The sequence below is a fragment of the Echiichthys vipera genome (assembly GCF_963691815.1).
Source record: "Echiichthys vipera genome assembly, chromosome: 12".
Taxonomy (NCBI): domain Eukaryota; kingdom Metazoa; phylum Chordata; class Actinopteri; order Perciformes; family Trachinidae; genus Echiichthys; species Echiichthys vipera.
This window is the reverse complement of record NC_139837.1, coordinates 6,710,368-6,736,450: the sequence shown is the minus strand read 5'-3', so window position 1 is coordinate 6,736,450 and position 26,083 is coordinate 6,710,368. Positions and strand designations below refer to the sequence as shown.

The following is a 26,083-nucleotide window of genomic DNA, read 5'->3' as shown; positions in this document are numbered from 1 at the left end:
TCTAATCCTGGTCTTTGCAGTCTGTGGGACAGGATGTATTAAAAAGTGTAATCCTGGACATTCAAGACCTTGATCTCCTAAAGGTCAACCCCACATGAAAATGATTGGGTGCGTTATGAGATGCAGCGAACACGGTAGCATGGAGTTATTGTGCCTCTGTTGACAGTAGAGCGCACAGTAGGTGATTTTGGCTTTTGAAGCCTCAGTTAGGTTTTGTTTTCTGGCTGTTCCTATACTCTCTCCCTCTGCACACCTGCTCTGTGTAACGTACATGTCTGTTTGTCTTCACCCCATGCAGTTAATGAGGGAGGACTGCTTATGAAAATGGCTGAGGAAGGTAGAGGAGGTGTAGCAGGGCAATTAGGGCTGGTTTCAGATTGTGCTCTACCTTCATTCATTCTCCTTTAAGGTAGCCATTGGCATCATTACCCATCCCTCTGCTCCTCTCTCTCCTCCTCCCACCGCCCACGTTTGACCAACCGTCCTCAGGCCCCTCATGGAATCGCAGCCGCAGCGTTTTGCGGATGACAAAGCGTTCCACGATGAAGGAAGCACAGAACCAGGGCACGGCGTACTCGGCCGTGATCAGTCCCATGAAGTTGTAGCGGAACTCGGAGTAGTCCCAGGGGCAGGCGTTGAACTGGCGCAGCAGCAGCCCCGTGCCGAACTCCCACAGGTACGTCCATAAAGTGTAGATGATGCAGCGCAGCAGCACGGGGCAGTGGCCGCGCAGCGTCAGGTACATCTGCTCGACGATGAGGATGCAGGTGCCGTAGATGAAGAGCGCCCACACGCTGGTCACACCGGGGAATTTCCAGTTGCAGTTCACCACAAACTCCCAGGCGGCTGTGAACATGACCTCGCAGAAGTAGCCATGGATGGCGTAGAGGTACCAGCGTGACAGCACTGTCAGAGGTACAGGGGCCTCTGAGGTTTCCACGGTCACCATCCTTCTTCTTGCTTTCACGCAAATTTTCTATCTGTGATAATGCAGGTCTGAGGAGAAAGGAGTGAAAGAAAGGTGTAAGAAAGAGACACAAAGGCAACATGGTACAATACATCAACTCCATCCAACAGACATTTAAGGTCTTTACATTTAGCAATGTCTTCTCTATAGAGGTGTTTTATTTTTAGTGGCAGAGTCCGACATTTCCGCATAAGGGACTCACAGGAAACGATGTAGCAGGTAATCCAGCGGAATTTTATCTCCTTGATATCAGCTCTGCCGTCAGAGCTTTAGGCCCAATCCCATTTTTACCCCTACGCTTAAAATTCGACCCCTACAAAATGGGACACCTCTTCGAGCGTGATACGTCATCAGTAGTCTCCGATGGCTTTACGTAAGCAGATACGTCCTGTTATTGCAAGAGAATCAACATGTCGTCTTCAGCTGTTTTATCATATTGCTTGCGTGGGCTGTAGGCATCCTTTTGTGTTTATCTGCAGCAAAGTGAAGACTTAACAGAAAACAAAGGCGTCTTCAACGCCTGGGAGTGCTGGTGGACGAGTTAATGGTATGAAGTATAGACTGCAAAAACGTTTTGTACTTTGCCTAGCTCCAAAACATGCTCATTAGTGCATATGTGTCATTAGTTTCTTTGGATCTTATATAATAATAAATAATATCTCATAGCCCTCCATTTGGAGTGTGGGTCTGGTAACTCTCCGTTTGGAGGGCCATCTAGTCCTGCCCCTCAGCCCTACCCCTCGATGCTAGAGGGAACTGAGACGCCCCTATCCCTACACGTGAACGCGCAAAACCAAGGGGTAGGGCTAAGGGGTGAAATGGGATTGAGCCTTATTAAGTTACTGGTAATACAAACTTAAAATCCTATTGCTGCTGCTTCACATTAAAGGTGTTGGGTGACTTTTATTGTGAAGAAGCCACAGTATATGTCGCCTCTGTTAGCACTAACCATCGTTCATCAAAGATGCGTCCATAAAACAAGACGAGTTATTTCTGTATTTTTGACCGCAGTTCATTTTTTAATAATGCAATATTTACTATATTTACTGAATGAAAAAAAAAAGATCATTGACAGACTTCTTTCTTAAAACAGGTTTTTTTTGGTTGCACTGTAAACAGATACACCAGTTGCTCTTGTGTTGAAAGCAGCTGTTCAGTAACCACAGGTGTCCCCGAATCAATCTTAATGATGGCAACTTGAATTGCAAATGGTGTCAAGCCAAAGTTCAATTAAGGACGAAGCGATGAAACACTTTAACTCTACGGCCGTCCCTCACTTGATGCTATTTACTGACTGACTGAGGGGGTATCTTATGTAAGGTATAGCTTTATCATCTGACTGCCTACATCATGTGCTCTTTTTCCAAATCCCGCAGCTTGACGCACACAGGCTTTGGTATCAGGTGTCAGGAGGCCCACGCAGGGTTGGATCCTTCCTCCATTTATCACACCGCATGTCTAATAAAAAACACTGAAGGCAAACAGCATCATACGGAGGAGTTCAAAGACCACATGGTTGAGAGAGTATACCTTCCACTATACAATGCCTCCAGAGGAAACCGTGTCAACAGCAACCATTGTACAAAGGATCATAAGCGCTCTGTAAAATACAAGCTCAGAGAGAGGTTAGGAGTACAAAAGCTTGTTTGAAGAACAAAAGCCAATTTTTCTGGCTCTTTTTGTCTTCAAAGGCTGGATGGGGCCCAGAGTGGGCCCATGGGGATTAGCACATTTCTCCCAAAACAAGGAACAAGGGTTTCATGTTAGGAACCCGGCCACAGCGATGGACCAACTGACCTCCCTAAACCCATTTTGCCACCATTTTACTGCCTGTCTTGAAAACTCTCCCTCTCCTCTCATTGAGCCAAGCATGCTGGGTTTGATATTGTGGGCTGAATGTTTTCTCTTCCTGAGAGAAATGGATGCAGTGAAGCAGGTTTACTACATCAGAACCATAGTAATAGTAAAGCATGCTTAACTGACTTTTCCCTGTGACTTTACAAAACCTCAATCACAAAATCATCCATGCAAAAACTTTTACAAGGAATAATTCATCATATTGGGAAATGTGCCTATTTGTTTTCTTGCTGATGTAGATGATAAGATCCATACCCGCTCTGTTCACAGAATTTACCTAGCAGCACCTTTAGAGCTCACTAATTAACATGCTATATGTAACTGTGACAAACAGGAAGTCACCGCGACCATCCAAAAAAATAGTGTGGAACATAACTGTACTTAACCCGTATAACTGCAATTCTCAATGATTTTATTTCTTGTGCAGATTAAATTAAGTTAAAAAAAAGATATATTGTTTTATTTTGTGATATTCAAAGGTGTGGAAATGGAATTTATTGCCTCTGGACAGAGACAAGCTACAGTAGATGGTAAATGGTAAATGGACTTGTACTTATATAGCGCCTTTCTAGTCTTCTGACTACTCAAGGCGCTTTCACAGTGTTTGTCACATTCACCCATTCACACAGACATTCACACTGATGGCAGTGGACATCTACAGACCATCTAATCTAATGTAACCATTCACACCACATTCACACACCCATGCGCAGCACGGGGAGCAATTCGGGATTCAGTGTCTTGCCCAAGGACACTTCGACATGTGGACTGGGGGAGGTGGGGATCGAACCACCAATCTCTCAAATGGAGGACGACCCACTCTTCTACTGAGCCACAGTCGCCCCCTGATTCCAGTCTCTGTGCTAAGCTAAACTAAGCTAAGCTAACCAGCTGTAGTCTTATACTTGACGGACAGATATGAGGTATTAATCTTGTCCTCACTAAATGATCTTTGGTCTTTATCAAAGCACGCTCTGTTTGTTACTTGATATTTTTTACCCCCACCATCTCTCCCCCGGGGATCACGCCCTGTCTTTCTCCCGATCCACTTTTCTCTCACTTTATCACAATTCAATTCGCCTCTCTTTTTCCATCGCCGGCATAGACACCATTTGTGCAGCACTCACATGCCCACTAAGCTGCAGACGATGAAAAATGTGTGATGCAATATTCAGTCGGGTAACACTGAACTTCCTGCCGAGCTCCCTACACGTACAAACAAAAGGTAAAAAAAAGAGAGTTCACACTCACACGCTGCTGATAATCAACATTTTAAAAAAAATGTTCATGTGTTTAGAAGTTTTTTCGTCTTTTGTATACACCCACGATGAATTGCTATTGCAGGAGCGGTAAAGCTAAGTAAACATACTGTTTTTACATCAAATCAGTATCTTGTGTCCTCCATGCCTCTCGTCAATACAGTATCAGAGACATCCTAATGGATTATCATGATGATTCCTTAGGGAGTTTGCCAGCCTCTCCACGTCTTTACGCTGCCTTTCACACTGTCGACACAAACGCTCAGATTTCATTATTAGTCCCTCACATTGTTTTACTGTGCAAAGGCAGATTTGTTTATGTCATGAGACAGGAAGAGAGAGTATTGACACACAGCAAACGGATTTCTGAGATGAAAAGAGTGAATGAATGACCACTTTTACTACATTATGCGTCAATCAAATCCTCTTTGCTACATACAGTATATGAAGTTTGAAATGTGAACTTACAGCACAGGAACAATGAAATTAGGGTAAAACAACCTTTTAATAATCTCAAACATTTATTGTACTTACACACTGTTTTCAGAATCCATGTGACGATGATATACGGATGTTTAAAAGGGACGTCATCTAATTTTGTGTTTTGACATGACGATTGTTTTTGGACAGTCCAATGTTTATCAGGGGTGCGATGCAATTTAATTCCCTGGCCGGAGCTCAAACCCAAGTTGCCATGATTACATGGTCTGCATCTCAAAACCATGAGCCACCAGGACGCCGCCGCTTACCCTTTCTGTGTGTGTGTATAGACACATTTATCGACTTGCTGCCTCAGCACGACACTGTTCACACATCGGGTGCTATTTGATTCTTCTGTTGTTATTGTTGTTGTTGCAGCTGTTGTAGGATATCTCCCACCAACACACCAGCTCCCTCATCTGCCTTACGTATTGATCGGCAAGGTTTCCACCAGCTCTTGCTGCGGCGACCCGCTTCGCCATCGCACTCTATTGAACCCCGCTGCAGGACATCACAGTGTGATGGTGATCAGACTGGCGAATGTGATAGAGCTGATGGCTCTGTAAACATCCCGATGAACGCAGGGGGACACCGCGCAGGCAGGGTGCCGTCTGAACTGAAAGGGAGAGAAGTCAAACCCCGGAGCACCAGGGGTTTATCTCAGGACACAGAGGGAAGACACCAACTGGGTGTGTGTTTGTAAATGAAAGAGAAAGAGCGAGACAGAGAAAGGGAGTGTCCGAGAACAAGCTTTGACCTGAGCTTGAAAATGAGGTTTTACACGTCTGTCAGTTTGACGCTCGGCTGACAGCAGGTTAACCAACACAAGCGTAGAGAAAACACACCAGTATGAAAGTCGGCCAAGGTTGGATACAAAAAATAACAAAAACAAAGCGGTGCCTTTACTGTGCGGACAACATGCCGACAGCTGTGAACTCTGACTCTGTGATTAAATCAGAAACCTAACCCATCGCTGACCTCTCATCACACCATAATCCCTGTTCATGTACTGAAGCTCCCTGACTGTGGCACGGATCCAAGGCCTATGCAGACTTCTGGAAGGTCACTTTGGGAGGCTGCGGCGTGGCATATAGAAACCAGCAGCATTCACCAGCAGTATGCGCTTCGCTTAAGTGCCAGTGACCAAGGTGACCTAACCACCGCTTCATGACCACTGATGGAAACAGAAGCTGCTTTTGTAGTTGCATCTGTCCTCCAGCAGATTTAAGGCTAATGTTTCTGTTTTGCACCGTATTTTCTGAAACATTAAGATGATTTATCCATTGGTTGATCGAGAGACAAAAACAATTCTGTCGATTGAATCATTGCTTTACTCATTTGTGAAGCAAAAATGCTAAATATTAGAACGTTCCAGCTTCTAAAATATGAGAATTTGCAGCTTTTTCTCCGTTTATATCTTTTTATATTGGTAATTTAATTGAAAAAAAAGGACTACTAGCCTGAAAGCTGATGCTGCACACATAGTAAGACGGGTTTATGGCTTCATGGGTCACCACCAATTGATCCTGATCCCATCTGCTTCTTTGTGCGCGTGATGAGAAATTGATTGAGTGATTGACGAGAAGTGTGTGTCAAGTGGGGGGGGGGGGGGGGGGGGGGGTTCGGGGGGGGCAGAAGAACTTTCTGAGGCAGCACAAAATAAACCGATCCTGATCAATTGCAAAGAAAGATCGATTACCCCTGAAACAACAAACATCCTTGAAAAACACCTTGAAGTGTCGACCGACCACATCGACGGACAAAATCTTTTATAATTGTGCCCAACGGTCAGACTCTGGCGCAGGATGAAAAGCCTTAATGATCATTTAAATATCGGCACACGTCCTCACAGTACAGGTGTTCATGGTGCTGCACTTTTTTGTACGCGCAGAAATTGATGGAAGTAAAAATAAAAGAGAGAATTAGGGAGAAGTTAAAGCCCCCTAATCCATTATCTCTTCACAATGGGCCAATTCCTGCATGAAGTTCTGGACGGATTGTTTGTTTCGTAAAGAACGTTAAGACCATGTAATCCAACGTCCCTGGTTCGAGTTCGGACAGATTCCTCCTCTCTCTTCCTTCATTTCCTGTCTCTCCTCCGCTATCAAAATAAAAATAAAAGAGTAAAGTGTTTCCTAAAGCACTAATAATGAACCCCATTTTAGATCATTGTATAGTGATACATCTGTTTGTTATTAAAAATGTCACAATATTGGAGAATATGTCATCACTAATTACCACTTGGTTTATCATCTGGAAATATGCATTCATGTAGCTATAAAGTAGTTTCTAAATTTAAATTTCATTTTTCTATCAATATATATACCTCTATTGTGATATACAATAACGTATACCACGATAAGGGATGAGGCCTCAGGGAAGACCCAGGACCAGGTGGAGAGTTTTATATCTCCACACTGGCCTGGGAACGTCTCTGGATCCTTAATGTGGCCCGGGAAAGGGAAGTTTGGGGTCCCCTGCTAAAGCTGCTGCCCCCGCGACGCGACCCTGGATAAGAGGTTGAAGATGAGATGAGATGAGATGAATTTAAATATCTTCTCTCTCAGGACGAAAGTATAAAATCCAGCAAAAACACAGATATAAGTGAAAATTGTGTGGGTTTGTTGGTAGGTGTCAGGATGGAGAAGAACAGGCGTTAGGAGGACACCCTAGAGCAGGGGCGGGCAATTCCGGTCCTGGAGGGCCACAGTCCTGCATGTTTTAGGTTTCTCTCTGATCTAACACACCTGATTCTAATGCTCTGCTCGTTATCAAGCAGCTGATGCTCGTCACAGTTTGATTATTGTTAGACTCAGGTGTGTGAGGGTAGGGAGAAACCTAAGACATGCAGGACAGTGGCCCTCCAGGACCGGAATTGCCCACCCCTGAGCTAGAGTCTCTTTACACACATGCATTCGGACAGAAAAGGAATCTGAGGCTTCTGAACGTCATACAGTGGTCATGATGACATTCACATAACTCCATCATCAATCCTGTTCTCCTCTGTGTATCTCGTTCTTCTCCTTGTTATTGTTTTGCTGTGATTTGTCTGACTGATTCAAATTTAATCTTTACTTTGTTTTGTTTCTAATTAATTATTATAAAAAATCAGAGGGGGTAGGACCAGAAAGGATTTTAACTTCCTCCTATCCCTTTGAACATGAACTATATTATTTGAGTCGTGTATTTATCGTTGTGTATTAATCGCTTGGGATTCTGAGGATCCCATTCGCTTGTTTTCTTTTTTTGCTTCCCTTTTTACTGCTCATTCGCTGTATTTGGTTTGTAATATTATTATTTTTTAACCTGTTCAATAAAGATTAATAAAAAAAACATTTTTTCATTTATTTTTTCTCCCACGGGGGGGGGGGGTTACAAAACTATACGACCATCTGACACGCAGTTCTGATGAAGCATACCGGCTGCTTAAAGCCTCACTTTCTGCTGGTGTTGGGACAAAACCTTTACATTGATGATCTAGTACAAAGTCTGTTTACTCTTTCATATGGGGCCTCGTCTTTTGGGCAGGGTGCACACTGTGCTGCTATCAGCTCTGACTTTTAATCTATCCTAATCTATTCTGGTCTTCTGTTGTCTCTTATTCTCTGTAACTTACTGCCCCTCTGAGTGCCTGTCTGTCCGTTTGCCCATCCATCTGTCGCTTCACCACCCAAAACATATCCACAAAATTATCTTTGAACAAACTGACCTTTATAGTTCAAGAAAGTATGTTCTATCCCTCGCTCTTCTGCCTATTTTACTCCCCCACACTCATTACAGCTCTTAAGCTCTTTGCAGTTTAATGAAAGACCCTAAGACATGGGAGCTAAGCCCTCTGTCCCGAATAGCATGTGGGTCATGCCCCATAGATTAGAAATCTTGGAGCAGCTACAGAGAAAGCAGGAGATTTGCTGACATGGTCATCCTGGTGCAGTGGAGAGTACTGACTCTAATGGAGAGATGCATGCGCATGTTAATCTGTTATCAGACAAAGAAGCTTTATAATCGACCGTTGTCAATGCATAATTGATGCTGGCTGCTCTGCGCAGGTTTAAGGAACAAAGATCTTTGAAAAGCAAAAGAGGTTTTGAGCAAAACTGTCACCTGCTTGGAACAAAGTCAAATGCTGTTTAGTGTTTTGTGCGTACCCAAAGTCAAAAGGTGCAGAGACCTCTTCTAAAGCAAACACAAAACTATATTTGGAAGTGAAGCCTGACTGATATTTTTTCACATTAACAAAAATTTTTAATACGGACCCTCTAAATTTGGTATTTTTCTGTTAAAAATTAAACTTGTCAGTCATCTCTGGTGAATAATGTAATGTCAGCACATCAAAATGACCTCAAGCATATCTTCGGCACTGCTAGAATGCAGTTTCCTGGCAATTATTAGCTAACATACATACGCAGATGCCAATACCTTTATACTATATATATCTGTTGGGCACTCATTTATTTGCTAGTTGTTTAATTATCATTTGAAACCTTGGAGTCCCAAGAGGTCTGCAGCACGTGTGAACAAATCAATACATCTTTTAACTGTCACTGACCAAATGAGGAGCTTATAAACAGTGATTTTATAGGTTCGCTTTGTACTGAACTGAACATGTCAGCTTGGACCAGCAACAGTCTGACGTAAGGCTGCAGACCTTTGATATATGGTGCTGCCTTCCCTAACGGATGTATACTGTAGTGCAGGTGGCTCACACTAATCCAGTAAAGGGCCGCTGTGGCTGCAGGTTTTCATTCCAACCAAGCAAGAACACACCTGATCCAACAAATACAACTGTGTGAAGGCGATTCAGTTGGTTGAATAAGTCAAGTCAGGTGTGTTTTTGCTTGGTTGGAATAAAAACCTGCAGCCACAGAGGCCCTTTCATGGATCAGCTTGAGACGCTTGCGTGTAGTGCATTTGTGATTTCTACCTCTATCCTCACTCACAGAGAAACATTTTGCTTTGGAAACTCTCTTCTGCCTCAACAATGACCTTTTATGCACCTTTAACCTGCTGTATCAAGGGGAATCCCCAACATACCTTACATGGTCTGTTATAATAAGAAGCAGGAACTGGAAAAACCTGCATGAGTGCTTTATTATGACAGGCCTGTACTTAATGCTACAATAACTTACACCAAGTGTCCACACAGCTGAATTATTTTTCTTTAAACCAGTGTCTTCTGCCATGGGGTCATTTTGAGATTCCTTGTGAAGGTTGGTGCCTGGGTTATAAATAGGTCCAAAATGTCAATACAGTCAGATTAAAGCTGGGGGGGGGGTATAGGCTACCAAGGCAGCAGCAGTGGAAGGGATGAGTGAACTGCGGGCCTTATATATGAATAAATCAATGAGGGATTTGGGGAATCCAACCCACAGTCACACACAGCACAATTCGTGTGCATCCATAAACGTGAACAAGAAATTAAAATCATGATACAGGCATGAATCGGCTCTGTTGATAAAACTCCATGGGTTGTAATGACGGTGGACGGCCAAAGTCATCATATTGTCCCCGGGAACTCTGCGGGCCAGTGCGCAGGCCCGGCTCATGGGACTCCGCTGCAGCATCAGCAGCCTCCTTCCCACTGAGCAGTGCGGTACGGTTATCCTCTACAAGTAACTCATAAAAAAAAATCCCTCTGAAACTCGACAAAGGGGGATTTGGTAACGCTGTTATCCCTTACAAAGCAACACTGACATATACAAGACACAATTACATAGGCTGCTTATAATGTCCTCTCTCCGTATAATCGCCAGTCCTATGCATATTTGAACAGGTGTAATAGCCCAACTGTGCATACAAAATATGCCGAATGAACATGGGTGCATCCTTTCACTGTGTGCAGCTATTCACTTTGCATCAACCGCGCTGCGTTTCATTGAGGACATAGTTTAAAAACAGGCTCGTAAAGCTGCCAACTTGCAGGCAAACACTCATTTAGGATAACCGAACGCTATTTCCAATCTAAGGCGCATGAAGAAAACACATTTTATCACTCAAAGGCTTTCCAAACACATGTTGTGATCATGCAAAGCCATGCAAATATGTCGGCTCCAGTAGACGGACATGAATCATCCACAGTGCAGTTTTTTTTTACCTTCAGATTGAGCTCAGCGGTGTCTCCCTCAGCACACAGGCCGGCGGATCAAACGCATCACCCGGGGAGATGATCCAGGATGTCGCGGTGTGCAGCAGCTCGTCTGTTGTCCCCGGCTTTCCCTTCTCCTTCTTCCACGGTGTCTCTGCTGTCCGGTGGAAATTGACACATTTTACTTCACTGCAGCAGCAGCAGCGGCAGCAGCAGCACATGCTCAGACAGACTCACGCACTTCTTGCATCTTTGATTAACCATTTCTTCGCCGCAGCTCTGCGTGCAGACCTCCAGGCTGCTGCTTACTTGGCTCGGCTCTGCAGTCGGTCTGTGCGGTGGACAAGCACAGGGGCCATGCCAAATGTTAAACATTAGATGTAATCGTTGTGGAGATCCCCATCGTGAACATAGTAACATATCAAGGACACTGATAAAACAGCACTTTGATATTTTGATTAAATTACACCATACATGTCCCACCTACAAAGCAAAATGACCGTAATCCTTCTCTTACATTGTCGTTCTCGTAGTTGAACTCAATGTGTAACGTTGCATGGATTCATGTGGTCATTGACATATTTTGATGATTCTTTTTTTATGTGGCCCCTGTTTGACCTGTTTTTACTATTGTTGTCATTGTTTATATTTAAATTGGTTATTCTTTATGGTTAATTTATCATTTAATATGTATTATATGCACACTGGTGATATTTGTTTTGCATATCTAACGTTATGTTTGCTGATTATGTGCTTGTACTAAAACAAAAAGAACCTAACGTTAGCTTAACGCTACAGCCACGACACAGGAAGCTAACGATTTGTGTCACCAGTCGGACAGTTTAGTTTGGGCTAAATTTTATCAAACTTTCTGTTTTAACCTACAAATAAAAAGTATGTTGTAATGCTAGTGAGTTAATTTAATAGTGTAAAATTAACTTCTAATCTTTGTAACCATATATCGTCTTTTGTGTTTACAACAGTGGTCAAAAAGATGCTAACACCGGTGAATTAGCCGTGTGCTCCTCTCGGCCCTAGTCGGACACCCCGATCTCCTCGCCGTAAACACCGGGAGATGCTGTCCAAACATCCGGGACCATACTTCAGTCCTTCACAATAAAATGACATGCTTTATCAGCTTCAAAAATATACCATAAAGTCTTCTTAATTTCCATTTTTAATGCAAACCACCACCTGAGCCACTCAGGCTGATCGTCGCCCAAACATCCTCACTGCTTTCTCTCTTCAGGTCACTTAATTTTACTAATTTGACATGTAAATGTTCGTGTACAAATATGAAATTTACCTTGTAGATTATTTGAAGTGTGTAAATTAATTCGACTTGCACTTCGGTGGCGGTCACCCAGTAAAAGCGCCATGAGAAGACCGGAAACTGCGGCAGACCAGATCCGTCCGGATAGGGATAATACCAGCGAACGGCGTCCGACTGGTGATACAGTTACGTTAGCATAGTTTAGCTTTGCGCAAAGACAAACGTTGGACATAGTTAGCCTGACACTGCCCCAAAATAACAAAATATACCTACCGGCAACTCGTACACTCACAAATTAACAGGTCATATCTCGTGGGTAGATTAAGTACAACAACAAAAAACAAAGTATAAAAATAACTGTTTGTTTTTTGAGTGGTTATTTGCTGGACTCGCTCTGGTTACCAGGCAACGAGCCACTTTTCCCAATTTCTAGCTAACAGTTAAGCTAAACCACCTGGCAGCTAGCTATAGCTTTGTAATAAATATATAAGTAAGAGAGTTGTATCAACTTTCAATCTTCTCATCAAACACATTTTGTAAATATAATATATAAAAATATACATTTAAAGGAAAATGCATATCAAATTCGTAGTAACAGTCAAAGCAAGAGTGCCAAATCCAGCTAGCTAGCAAAGTTAGATAGCCATGGCTAAAGCTAAATGTACTCAACTCCTGTTTCCTGTGATTAAAATATATCAATGATAATTAACTAACAAATGGGTAATTTAGTATAGTATCCCATAAACGTTAAATAAGATACTCGCAAAATACAGTCACCAACTATAGACAGACAGACTAAAATTGCCATATAGAATTCACAATTTAGCAATTAGGCTTCTTTCAATCATCACATTTAACTGGATCATAGTGTAAAATAGTTCAGTATATTGTTTTTATGGTGATTTTTAACAAATGGGAGACCAAAAAAGAAGACATTTTGTACTGCGTTTCCCCTGTATATTCCCCAAAGTATGGTATCAACTATTTACCAATTATTAGTAGTATTATTAAATAGGAAAGGTTAAAACAAAGTGTAACCAAATCACTAAAAAAAGAAAAGAAAACGGTAATTAAAAATGTTGGGTAATTACTGCCCTCGTTCACATAATTTGCCGCAGGTGCGTGGAGCCGATCAAGCTGTAATGCTTGTTGTGCCTGACTCTCATGGTCGCTGATACTGACTCAAATTTCTATCTAAAATATATGTAATTCTCAGAAAACATAAAAGAATCGCCCCATTTTTTTTTGTTCCTATTTAGACGATTGTCCCGAGACCCTCAAAGACTTCCTGTCGTGTCCCCACACTTTCAGACCTTTGTAGTAACCCTTTGTATCCTCTGTGGGTTTCCAGCGTGATGCATATTTCAGCAGTTTGACGAAGTGTGAACCTTCACACGAATCCAGTGACACAAGAAAAGGTGACACCTGCAACAATAATAATGCCTCTTTCTCTTTGGATGTTTGTTAAAAGGCCTATTATTATCCGTGTCATTAACATCAGTGGCATCCCTTTAATTTACTGTTTCCTGTTAATTCATTCTGGTCTAATGGGCTGTGAGATAATTCGTTTTCCATTTTATATTCTGCCAAAAACTTATTCCTGGTTTGTGTTTTAAAGAAGGTCAATGTTGCTCACTTCCAAAAGCTTTCAAGGCCCTGGACTATATCTCATCTCATCTTCATCCGCTTATCCGGGGTCGGGTCGCGGGGGCAGCAGCTTTAGCAGGGGACCCCAAACTTCCCTTTCCCGGGCCACATTAACCAGCTCTAACTGGGGGATCCCGAGGCGTTCCCAGGCCAGTGTGGAGATATAATCTCTCCACCTGGTCCTGGGTCATCCCCGAGGCCTCCCCCCAGCTGGACGTGCCTGGAACACCTCCCTAGGGAGGCGCCCAGGGTTCATCCTTACTAGATGATCCTGAACCACCTCAACTGGCTCCTTTCAACGCAAAGGAGCAGCCTTGGACTACAATATATTTATTTAATTTCTGCATCGGTGCTCTGAACATTGATGGTTTATGTTTCTTTTTAGATGGTTCCTTGTAATCACTAGGTCATTACGAGGCACCAATAATTAGGAACAAACACCAAAGTGTAGAAATACTAAACAAGTAAAAGTCCTGGGCTCATCCAATGTTTGTATTCGCATCAAAATAGTACAAAAGTAAAAGTCGCCGACTCATTATGCAGAAAGGCACATTTTAGAATAATGTGTTATTTTATCACTTTAATGTTGCAACTGGTAAAGCCTACTTATACATCATAATTGGCTCGTTGATTATATGTTGTATTGTTAATCTGAATCTACAAAGTAACAACAGTCGTCATATAGATGTAGTGGAGTAAAAAAGTACAATATTTGCACCAGATGTATGAAGTAGCAGGGAATTGAATTACTCAAGTACAGTACAGGTACCTCAGATCAGCTCATGGTTGCTCCATGGTGGATTTACAGTAATTGCACTGCCCGTTCTGATGCACTATGCAGGAGTCGAAAAGTACATTGAATGAAAGGATTAAATCTGATGATGTATGCTGATGTAATACAGGATGTACCTGAAATATCGACCGGGAGAACTGTGTTCATTCCTTCTACTTAAGAGGTCTTCAAATGTCCTTTCAACAAGACATGAGTGGTCTCTCAGTGATTTCAAGAGCATTGTAATAAAGTTATGTGTACGCTCACTAACCAGATAGGATTTCAATTGGACGTTAATGGCAGATACTAAAAAAACAAAAAAAAACCCTCACTGTAGCCATTTTCCACAGAGCCTCGTAAAGACAGGAGGGGCCCTCACTCAGGATCATTACGTTAGCAATCGGCATCGACCCACGAGGGGACCAAAACAGAAAATAACAGCCGAGAACATTCAGCTTTGATAAGAACGAGCAGATCCTATAAATATGGAGTTTCTCAGAGATGAAATGAGTTCAAGTCATTTGGAGCCAAAGCCTTGAATGGAAAGATATTAAAATCCATGCTTTTTTGGGGGCGGCAGTAGCTCAGTCCATAGGTGACTTGGCTGGGAACCGTAGGGTAGCGTGGACTGGTGGCTGGAGAGGTGCCAGTTCATCTCCTGGGCACTGCTGAGGTGCTGTTGAGCAAGGCACCGAACCCCCAACTGCTCGGGGCGCTGGTCACTGGCAGCCCCCTCGCTCTAACATCTCTCCTTAATTGCATGTATAGGTCCTGTTTGTGCATGTGTGTATTTCGGGCCTGTGTGTGTAACATGTATAATAATAAGAGTGAAAAGATTCAATTTCCCCTTGTGGGATAAAAATAAAGTAATTCTTCTTCTTCTTCAATTGCACATTCTTTTGAATACTACATGGACTGACACTGAACCCCGAATTGCTCCTTGCATGGGTGTATAAATGTGGTGTGAATGGTCAGATCAGATGGTATGTAGATGTCCACTGCCATCAGTGTGAACGTCTGTGTGAACAGGTGAATGTGACAAACACTGTGAAGAAGAGTAGAAAGGCGCTTTATAAGTACAGCTCCATGAGCCGTGTTTCCATCAAACACGTTTGGTTTCAGTCAGAGGGGATTCTAGAGTCTGTTGGGGCCCTGGGCAAAGATTCACAGGGGGCCCCTTGAAAATCCATTCATCACCATTATAGGTTTGTTTGAATGAACCATGCACGTCATTTGCAACGGGAGTAAAAAAATAAAAAAAACAGCAACAGGAGTGGGTGGAGTCAGGTTGGGCCCCCTTATTGAGGTCAGGTCTCCTGTCATTGCGAACTGTGTGTATCGTCACTGCTGTAGTTTAAAGTTTGCAGCCCTCAGGGGTCCCCTACTGGCCTGGCACCCCAAGCAGTTTCCTGCCTCACCTTCTGGCAAGCAGTGCCTCTGGATATAGTACCTTTAGAAAGTATGCAACCCATACGTACATTTACCTTGACATTAGATGTGTTTTGCGTTTCCACAGGTGTCGGTTCTCTTAAATGTAGGCAGGGTTATTACAGGATCTTAAGAGCCGTGGATGGCAGTGCGCTGAAAAACCTTTTGATTCCTCACTGCTCCATCCAGCCTTCACCGTATTTCCTCTTCAGAGTCAATTCACCGCAGCCTGCAGTGTTTGTAGCTCCACCTTTTAGCATCAGTATGCTAGGTACCTCAGAGAGGGGGAACGAAAAAATGGTTTGGAAGGAAGCGGTTCTGTTGGTACACTCCACAACCTTTGGCGATGGAAATGCAAAAATAACCATTGTAATGTGAGAAAATCCTAACTGAACCGGATTGCAAACAAGAGTGGAAACAAGACTATACAGAATCATATTTAGCACCTCTTGCAAACATTCACAGTGTAATATTGTCTGAATGAGGGCTGTTAAATTTCACTCAACTTTCTATTTTCGTACTCCCCGGCTCCTACAGGTGTTTACAGCTTTAGCTAATAAAACAGGAAATATGACATGCTACTAGATATACTCATTATAGCTATAGCTATGATTGGGCCCAACCCTACATGAATCTGCATAGTTTGTGTCCAAGCCAGACCCAAGCAGCAGTTTTGGGCCAGAGCCTGAACAAAAAGCTGAATTTCCACACCTTCTTAATCTCTGCGTGTCAGTTGAGTAGATATCCAGAAGATGGCGGTAAAACACACAGCAGTACACAGCCCATACATTATTGATGACGTAACAGACTATAGGGTCAAACACTGGGAAATGGAAGCCCAGGGGAATTTTGAGAAATTACAGCCCGACCTGAATCTAGCAGGTCAGGCCCATTCGGGTTCGGACAGAGGATTAAAGCCCCAATGTCCAGAGGCTTTAACTTAAAGACAGAGGCCTCACAGTGGAGCTGCTCATGAGGGACTTTCCAGTGTTATTGGAGAGGCAGACACTGTCGAGTACACTCAAAACGTTCCTCTTTGATAAAGCTTACAGCTATGTTGTTTTTTTTTAAGCTGATTTTGTCTGGACAGATGTCCGTCCTGTCATGACCGAAAGAACGAGGTCGCGGGTACAAGCGGCCGAAATGTGTTTCCTCAGGAGGGTGGCTGGAGTCTCCCTTAGAGAGAGGGGGAGAAGTTCAGCATCCGTGAGGAACTCGGAGTAGAGCTGCTGCTACTTTGTGTTGAAAGGGGCCAGTTGAGGTGGTTCAGGATCATCTAGTAAGGATGAACCCTGGGCGCCTCCCTAGGGAGGTGTTCCAGGCACGTCCAGCTGGGAGGAGGCCTTGGGGAAGACCCAGGACCAGGTGGAGAGATTAGATCTCCACACTGGCCTGGGAACGCCTCGGGATCCCCCAGTTAGAGCTGGTTAATGTGGCCCGGGAAAGGGAAGTTTGGGGTCCCCTGCTGGAGCTGCTGCCCCCACGACCCGACCCCGGATAAGCGGATGAAGATGACATGAGATTAGATGTCCGTCCTCCACCGAGCTGGGTCTGTCCGACGTTCCTGTCTGTTATAGATTTGCCACCGTACTGTATACATACAGGAATTGTTGGGTCTATGTAAATCCTAAATAAGTCATAGAGCGTGGTCTATACCTACTCTGTAAAGTGTCCGGAGATAACTTTTGTTATGATTTGACACTGTAAATAAAATGGAATTGAATGTGATACACACTAAAACAAACACTTTCTTTGGGAAAATGTTCTCCTGGTTATAATACATAAAAAAACAACATATCTAAGCAAGTATATGTCTTTTAAACCACTTCTTAAAATATTTCTAAGAAAAGCCTTTTTTTAATGTCACCTGTTTGTTTGGTTTCATCCGTTTTAATGTTTATTTCTATTCCATTTAATTCATTGCGCTGCATTGTTTCATTTTGATTTCCCCATTCTGCCATTTGTAACTGTTTTAAAAAGTGCACTTTTAAATAAAGTTTATTCGTTTTATTATTATTATTACGGCTGTTTCCAAGGAACAGGATGAATGGACAATATCTAAATGGATAGAGATGGATACAAACAAAAATAACTGTCAGCAGATGTTTTGGATATTTGTATTTTCTCCGACTGATGTTAATATCAAGTCAAGCTACTAACGAACATAAACTAAAGATAAATACATCGACAACATGACTGGACATGAAAGCAGAACACATTTTTGATTTTTGGTAGGTTTTTTTTAACGTTTGCTTACAAAACATGGCTGTGTTTGTGCATTGATTTCTTTTCAAATACGGATTTTCAGTTGTTTGTTTTTAAAGTTCAAAACACACCGTAGAAAGCAATTTGGAATGGATTTTGCATATACCCTGTTTGCATAACCGTGTGCGCGAGAAAACACGTTTCACCTCTGTGCACAGACACCAAAAGAAGAGGGAAAAATCAATTATCTTTTTTAATTACATTATCTAAGCATAGATGCATTACTTGTGAAAAAGGTAGAAAAAACAGCAAGTCTTTCTCAATAAGTTAAACCTCTCTGGCCGAAGAGCGGGGCCGGCTCACAAAACAGAAGACTCCCTGTGAAGCATTCAAATTCATCGAAACAAAAGACAAGGAGTTAACTTGTGTTGCTGAAATAAAAGTGCATCTCCTCGTGGAATTTAACTTGTTCAAAAACAAAAGAAATAACAAACGGAGAAGATGCTGAAGTGGCTTATGTTACAGTCCTTCCACCCTCTTCCACGTGGGCTCTGCAAGCGTTTTCATGAAACTTCACGAGTTCCATCGTTTGATCGACAAACAATAAGCGGAGTTATAGTTGGTAAAAAAAATTATAATAACAATAACAATAATTACAATGACAGTAATAACGAGAAATGTAAGTAATAAACACAGTCCTGTACAGTCAGGCTCATCTTCTGATCGACCCCCCCCCCACCGAACTGATGGATTCTCGGCTGGTCTTCAGCAGTGTGACAGACCCGTACTGACTGGAGAAAGGTGGCCAATGCTGTCGTCTCCTCAGCTGCCCTCGGCTATGGTTGGATGGAAAATGCCTTTCCATTGAATGTCACCCTCTGCTGCGGAAAAGACACAAAAGGAAAGCGATAATGAGCGGTTTCCTTGTCGTCACAGAAAGTCTCCACGCACGTGTGTCTGTCCTTCAGTTTCCTCTACCGTTCATTCGACCTTACATTGACTGACTTCACACTCGGTGGGCAAATTGATGAAGAAGTGCAGTGTCAAGTATGAGCTCTTGAAATCGACGGCACACTTTTATTATTCACACTCTGTAGCGTAATGAGAGGGGACCCCTATGAACTGTCACACCACTGAACAGCAAGCTGGGTACAGCTCGCTTAAGTACACTCAAGAGCAGATGAAGACAGAGCGACCGGAAAGACCGGAGATGTTACATCGCAGCAAACTTTAACAATGTCAAGCATCAGCGATGTAGCTTTCGGAAATAGCTAGCTGTTATCACATGGCACGTGTACTCTAGCATAGACGGGGAACTCATTCGTTGGACAGTTTTGGAGATGACATCCTGCATCAACATCGCTACATGGACCCACATGGGGAAATCAGATTCCGGTGACTTAACAGCGAGTCATGGCGCTCTTTAATTTCTACTAGTATAAATGTTTATTTGTAGGTGATGATGATGTGATACGGTGCTCACAAGTCGAGGCTGCAGCTCGGACCAACGGGAGGCTTTTTGGGCAGTAATATTAGTTTGGTAGCTACTTTTCACTCGTTTCACACACATGAAAACACAAGACACACTCATTTACATTTCATCCATTGCGGAAGTGTGGTAGTTTAAGTACTTAAGTACTTAAAAAAAGATGGAATTTGTTCCGGTTATCTAGTCCCCACCAGAGTTGGATTTCAGACGGATTTTACAGCAGCCAGACCCACTTTTTAAATGGTGGTAGTCTAGAGCAATGCCTGTTGAACGCTTGTTTGGATCGGGCAGATTGCTTGGCCTCCTTTATTTCTGCTTGCATCTTTCTCAACCGCTCATCCAAACAACTCCTTGACCCTTCACTTCCTTTTGTCCTGAGCAAAACACCTGCCGAGACGTTCCAGAGCAGTCTGTATGACTTCATTATTACAGCTCTGTAGGTGTGAACATGAACCGCAATTTGAACAGTTATTTTTACACCTTGGTCCAGACAGAAATAACCAAACTATAGGTGTGAAACCAGATCTAAATCCCGACCAATATTTGGCACCTCCTTGTCAACCGAATCAAACATTTTTGATTTTTAAAACACCTAGAGTAAGAAGAAAAAAACCTTACCTCACTGGGGTTTGTAGTAGAGGTGGTTCCCACAGAGTGATCAGTCTAGTTCATGTACCTCGTCCTGCATGGAGACTGAGGGCCGCCCGGCTTCGCTCAGACGTTTGGCCATGATGTCCCACTGTGGAGCCAGGATTTTGGATTTAGAGCCTGCGGACGAGGAGAACAAGAGATCACATCAGTCCACTGATGCTACTGGATCACTAAAGGATATAGTCTCCTGCCCCCTGGTGGCTCCACAGAGTACTCATATCTCATGAAAAAGCATTATTATTCAGGCCTGTGTTTTGCTTTATTCTCCGATTACTCTAACCAGATCTAGTTTGGACAAAATACTGTTTTCCTGCAGCACGACTGACGTCAGTTTCCCACAATTCACTTTTATCCTACACTGCCAGTCAGAGCTCAGCAATGTTTATAGCATTAATCTTTCTTTAACTGAGAAACTGATTAACAGCAATGAGTAAAGAGTTAAGTTTTGCAAAGGTTTAGTTTTGAATTAAGCCCTAAAATTGCACCTTATCAACAGTAGAAACAATCTCAGAAACAATCGGCAGCCTTTATTTGGCAAATACCAGTTCACAATAATACATTCTGCAAATTATCTTTTAAAATATTTATTATCATGTTGTTAAAAATCTGACTCTGACAGAGCTATATTTTCGATAATTCAGCGTTCAGCCTACAAAGCAACCATTGAACATGAGGCAGCATTATTTTTACACCATGTGCTTTGCTACCTGTCACCAGTCTTCGTGCTAAGCTAACCGCCTCCTGGTCTCTAGCTCCATACTTAAAACAGACTAGAGTACCTTTCACACATGCACCGCAACCCTGAACTCGTCTAGACATTACCCGGAGGAGCTGTATGCGAGAACGCAAATGTCTGAATCAGTTGGATCAGACATTAAATGGACTGTACCGTTTTCTGTGTAATGTCTGAGTGAGCCCATGTGGGAAAAGAGCAGCTCATTATGCAGAAAATCCACAGCGAGGCGAGTGAGTGGGTGTGTTGAGGACATTTCTATCATGCGGCCGGCACCAAAGCAGGTGAAAACAAGGAGAAGAAGGAGGTTGATTTACATGAAGACGGCGACGAAAATGTCTAACTGGAGAGACGATGCCGAAATCATTTGACAAATTCAAGTAACTGCAAGACGCTTCTATCTGAAAATCTCTCGCTGGTGTCATCACAGGCGCTGCTGTTGTTGGAGACTAGCGCAACAGAGACAGGAAAGCCAATTTGTGGGAGCGGATTGTCCGGACACTGATTCATGCTGGTGAGAGTTTTGCTTTTACCGCTGTTCGCATTGTAAGCTTGTTGTTAGCTGTGTAGCCACCTAGCTAACGTAAATACCGTTGTCACAGCACTTCGAGGCCCTGGGATGAATCGTTGCCCGGCGCCCTGCAAGCGTCTTTCTGCCAGGAAAAAACGCTGTGTGGACACACGCCATAAAAGAGTAAGTTTAAAAAAGATCAATTTGAATTCTTTGGAAACATCAAAGTCTAAAGAATTAAAACAACAACTAAACAAATAACATTGATTGTTGTAATTATATATTTAGAAAGAATAAAAAATACTTGATACTTGCAGAAACCATTCGGGTCTTCTGACAAATTATACGTGATATGAATGACTAAGTTGATAAATTGGTGGTAAAAAATAAATAAATAAATAAAAGATAATCCCTCGTTCTTGATCCTGGCTGCTTTCCAACCTAATTCTCCCCGTAGTGTGTTATCCCAGCCTGGGCCTGAGGTGGGCTCACAGACCAGTGGAGATGCTTTCCCTCAGGATACACTTACCAAGCCCTCCTCCTCTTCCTCCTCTTCGCTGTTACCATGACAACATAGACTGTAGCCTCCAGCTAAAGCAGCAAGGCCGATTCTCCCTCTCTCTCCCTCTCTCTCTCTCTGGCATACTCTCCCTCTCTTGATCTCTCAGTCTGTCTCTACCCCTCTCTCATTTCACAGGGGAGAGGGGAAAGTGGGACATAACCCAAAAAAATAAGAGCCCCACACAAACTCTTAACCCTCCGACGGTGGCTCTTCACGGTGCGTTGCAGCCGTCATATGAGCCACAGAGCTCAGACACGCCTTTACATTCTCTTTAAATATTCAAATCATCAATGTTTAGCAAACACGTTAAGAGATTTAACATTTATGTGTATAATAATACTTCTGTGTGTTTGTGTTAATACAGTTAAAATAATTTCAATAAGGCTTAGATGACAAGTATTTCAAACATATGAACGACCGCCTTTAGAGTCAAATTTGCACGTAAACCAAGTCATTTCCTTCATAAAATATCATATCTTGTTAAAAGTATCCAATTAAAGCAACCACGTGAATTACATTAGGTGATCATGATGATCAGATTTAAGGAAAACATACTTTTTTCGTCTCATATCATGCTTGTTTCAAACTACAGCATACATTTATATGTTTTAAAGTGGGCTAATATTAAATACAAACTAAATGCGGAAGCTAAAATCAGAATATATAATGGCGATACAAGATGATAACAAATAAATAATCCTGATTCAACATATGTAGTTCAGTGAAATACTCTGAAGATGAAAAAGCACAAACAGGAACACACTGTACTCGCTCACTCACCATCCAGTCCGTTGTGCTGTTCATAGCTGCGTTTGCCCAGGATAGTGGGTGAACCATTGTTGAGGATGGGAGAGGCCTTTATGGGTGTCAGACTGCCTGTAGAGATGGACGCTCCACGAATCGGGGGGTCAGGTTTGGCTGGACGGGGATGTGCTTCTGTAGGTGAGAAAAGAGGAAACACGAAGGAAGGTGGAGGGAGAAAGGGAAAGTCAGAAACAACGACAGAATATTTCCAACTGTTGAATTGGAACAAAGTGTGAAATTGCAGAAGATACTTGGTTGGTATCCATTTTGAGGTATCGAAAATGCCTCATTGATTCCAAATAACACGACATATTTGCACTTTGAAACATATTTACGAAGGTACTTCCAGTGACCATGACTTTAATCCTTTGAGAGGATCAAAATGTTTTTCTTTTCATAGAATATGTGTGTGTTCATTTCTGGAAGTCAGTTTCAAAGCAATATCAAAGCAGTTTAACAAGGCTAAGAGTCGACAGCAATGCTAGCAGCTCCGTGAGGCTGCCGATGTATCCAAGTTTAGCATGCTAACGTTTGATGATAAGCACTATACATGAAGTACACCCGAGAACCCGAAATCATTCCCCGTCCGCCTTCGTGGAGGATCTAATCTCTTAAAAGCACCTTGAGGTGATGAGGAGACTACTCGGAGGACTAAGAGCGAGGAAACACAGGTGCATCCTACGGTGAAGTCTTATCAGGTGACGTGACGTATACAGTAAATGTCGCACCTCCGCATGACAGATACAGCTGTGCATTACGTCATAAGCCTCTCTCTCGCACATCTGCGCTGGGTGGAGCTAAGATGTGAGGAAGAGATGCGAGCTAGGGACGCTTACCTAAATACCGAACTACAGACTCCAGAGGTTTACGTTCCACAGGTTTCAGTGGCGAAGGCTTTTTTGGCCCATCTGGCAACCGCAGGGCACCTGCAGAAATTCATTGAAAAAATACAGTTGTATAAAAACTCAATACAAACACTGACAACCGGTGAGGACAAAGAAAAGGCCCTTACACTCTGCCTTTATGGCTGCTGTGTTGACAGGGAGGTAGGGGTGCCTGGCCAGATATCGTGGCCGGATGATGTCCTGGCAGATGCGGCGTGCAATCTGCGTCAGGTTGGTAGTCTGCAAGTAGAATGCCTGTCGCGTCTTCACTGCGAATTTGGGGCTGCCGCTGTGCCGCAGGGGCAGACCGTGCGGGCTCTGGAGGCACAAACAGATAGATACCATAAATGTACAACAATGTGTGTTTGTGTTCTGGAAATGAAATGGACTGGGGACATCATCAAGCGACTGATGGCGAGTAAAATCATCAACTGAAGTGGATTTGATCACTATTTATTGATATTGGTTGGCAACATGGAGCTTACTGGACTGCTTCCCAAAATGCGCAATCCGTTTCACACACTGGCCCGACAACCAAAGTCATTTAGATGCTTATCATTTACTTGAGTTCACTGCTCAACAATATATATCTCCATTCAGAGTGTATGTGGTACTTAATATAGCTTGTTGACATAGTTCGTATCAATGGGTACACACACATTAACAGTATTTACACACTAAAATGCTGTATGGTTACTTGTTAGAACTGCTAGTAGAGTGTGTAGAAGCTGTATAATGTAGGAACAATTTTAAGAAAACATTACAGTCAAGGGTTATGGGGTGAATCAAATGTTAACCTCCATCAATTACTGTATTTTTGAGTGTTTGTGAAAGGAACATTTGAATGATCCTGTTTGAATCCAGTGTATCATGGTCATTTTTGCTTTTCTTGCTGTTTTTACACTAAATTCCAAATTGTTTTGAGGAACACTAAATCCAATCCATGCCAGCTAACTAGACATTTGTGATACGTAGACCTGAAACAAATAGTCGACTAATTGATTCGTCAATCAACAGAATATTCAACTCCTTCGATCATCTTTTTCCAACAACACCTACAAAACCTTTTCCGCTTAAAGCTTCTCAAATGGGAATAGTTGCTGCTTTTCTGTGTCGTATTTGATAGTAAACTGAAGATCTTTGGGTTTGGGATTTAAAAAAAATAAAATAAAAAAAAGGCAATTTGAAGATGTTAATGAAAATATGGAGCAACTTAAAGGAGGATAAGAAGAAGCAGATTTTTTCTCGAGGATTACACCTTTTAAGGGCAGGGTAAGGCTTTAGGCAAACAGTAAGGCTGTTGTTTGGGGTTTACAAAATAAATAAGCTAAATGTCCAGTGACACATGTGTGCGTGGGTTAGTTTGTACCATGCTGCTGCGGTTGGGTCCAGGCCTCTCTCCATCCAGTCTTGTGGGCATCTTCAGCCCTCCGTACTTCTTCCAGTAAGTCCAGCATGAAGCGCACAGGCGACACTGCATGTTGGGAGGTCCCCATGAGTACCACTGGTAGGAGCTGCTGGCTACACACACACACACACACACACACACACACACACACACACACACACACACACAGACAGACAGAAGAAAGTGAGTACACACATAATCATAAAGCCATGCTCATGTGCATGCAGACAAGAGCACAGCCTTTAATCATTCCTCCCCGATTTAACTACAACCATTAAAATAACTCAAATAATACCCTGCTGCAGGGCGCGTAATGCTATTCTCTCTCTCTCCTCTCCGTTGTGTAAAAATCAAACATGTGCCACAGAGCGAGAGTACGGCGTCAATCTGTGCTCTGAATTTCCATGATTAAAAGGGGACCTATTATGCTTTTCCTTATTTTCATAAATATGATGTTAAAATGTTGGATGTTCACATGAAGCGTAGCCAAAGCTCTCCAAAAATCAAGTAAACACATACAAAAGAAATCCCTGTGAGCAAAACCGACCGTAGGAGAAAAATGATGTGTTTTTTAAACATTAAACCGGGGGCAGGAAGTTTATTTGTGGCACTGTTGGTTAAAAAATAATAATAATCATGTTGAAATTCAAGTGTTCTGAAAGAAAACTAGACTTCTGCATTTCCTCTTGGCTCTGTTTTCAGGCTGTAGTAAATCTAGCCTGTGATGGGAGTTTGGTCAATCACAGGTCATTTCAGAGAGAGCGAGAGAGAGAGAGAGAGAAGAGAGAGAGAGAGAGAGAGAGAGAGAGAGAGAGAGAGAGAGAGAGAGAGAGAGAGAGAGAGAGAGAGAGTTCCTATTGCCTCAGGACAGAGAGGGGAGAGGGAGCGCTGCAGAAAGAAGTCTCACTCTGCTCCAAATTCTGTTGTTTGTTTTGTTTTTTTGTGCTTTTTCCCTCCTGCAGCTTTAAAGCATGTTCCCAGAGAGAAACCCAGAATACAAAATACCATATATCAATTTAAGGACGACTACTGAAGAGCACAAAGTTTAGTATTTGGGGAGATATTAAG

The 26,083-nt window shown here is 42.7% G+C and overlaps 2 protein-coding genes across 3 annotated transcripts in view; both read right to left on the bottom strand.

Annotated features, from left to right (window-relative positions):
* Window positions 1-394: 394 nt before the first annotated feature.
* tmem229b (transmembrane protein 229B) lies at window positions 395-10,780 on the bottom strand (the record flags this gene model as incomplete). Its single annotated transcript, XM_083924814.1, has 2 exons — window positions 10,658-10,780; window positions 395-996 (listed from the first exon to the last, which is right to left on the bottom strand). Exon 2 carries the CDS (start codon window positions 947-949, stop codon window positions 395-397), a length of 555 nt encoding a protein of 184 aa, XP_083780940.1. The 5' UTR covers window positions 950-996; window positions 10,658-10,780.
* A 7,306-nt stretch (window positions 10,781-18,086) lies between these two features.
* The window catches only part of mta1 (metastasis associated 1), a 49,815-nt gene continuing 41,818 nt past the window's right edge, over window positions 18,087-26,083 (bottom strand). The window contains exons 13-19 of one of the 2 annotated variants that reach the window (XM_083923916.1): window positions 24,977-25,128; window positions 23,736-23,925; window positions 23,560-23,649; window positions 22,700-22,855; window positions 21,438-21,515; window positions 20,081-20,230; window positions 18,087-18,854 (exon numbers count right to left, since the gene is read on the bottom strand). In XM_083923916.1, coding sequence (XP_083780042.1) covers window positions 20,121-20,230; window positions 21,438-21,515; window positions 22,700-22,855; window positions 23,560-23,649; window positions 23,736-23,925; window positions 24,977-25,128 — 776 coding nt within the window. In that variant the 3' untranslated portion in view covers window positions 18,087-18,854; window positions 20,081-20,120. The remainder of the gene's footprint in view (window positions 18,855-20,080; window positions 20,231-21,437; window positions 21,516-22,699; window positions 22,856-23,559; window positions 23,650-23,735; window positions 23,926-24,976; window positions 25,129-26,083) is intronic. The other variant, XM_083923917.1, reaches the window with a different exon arrangement.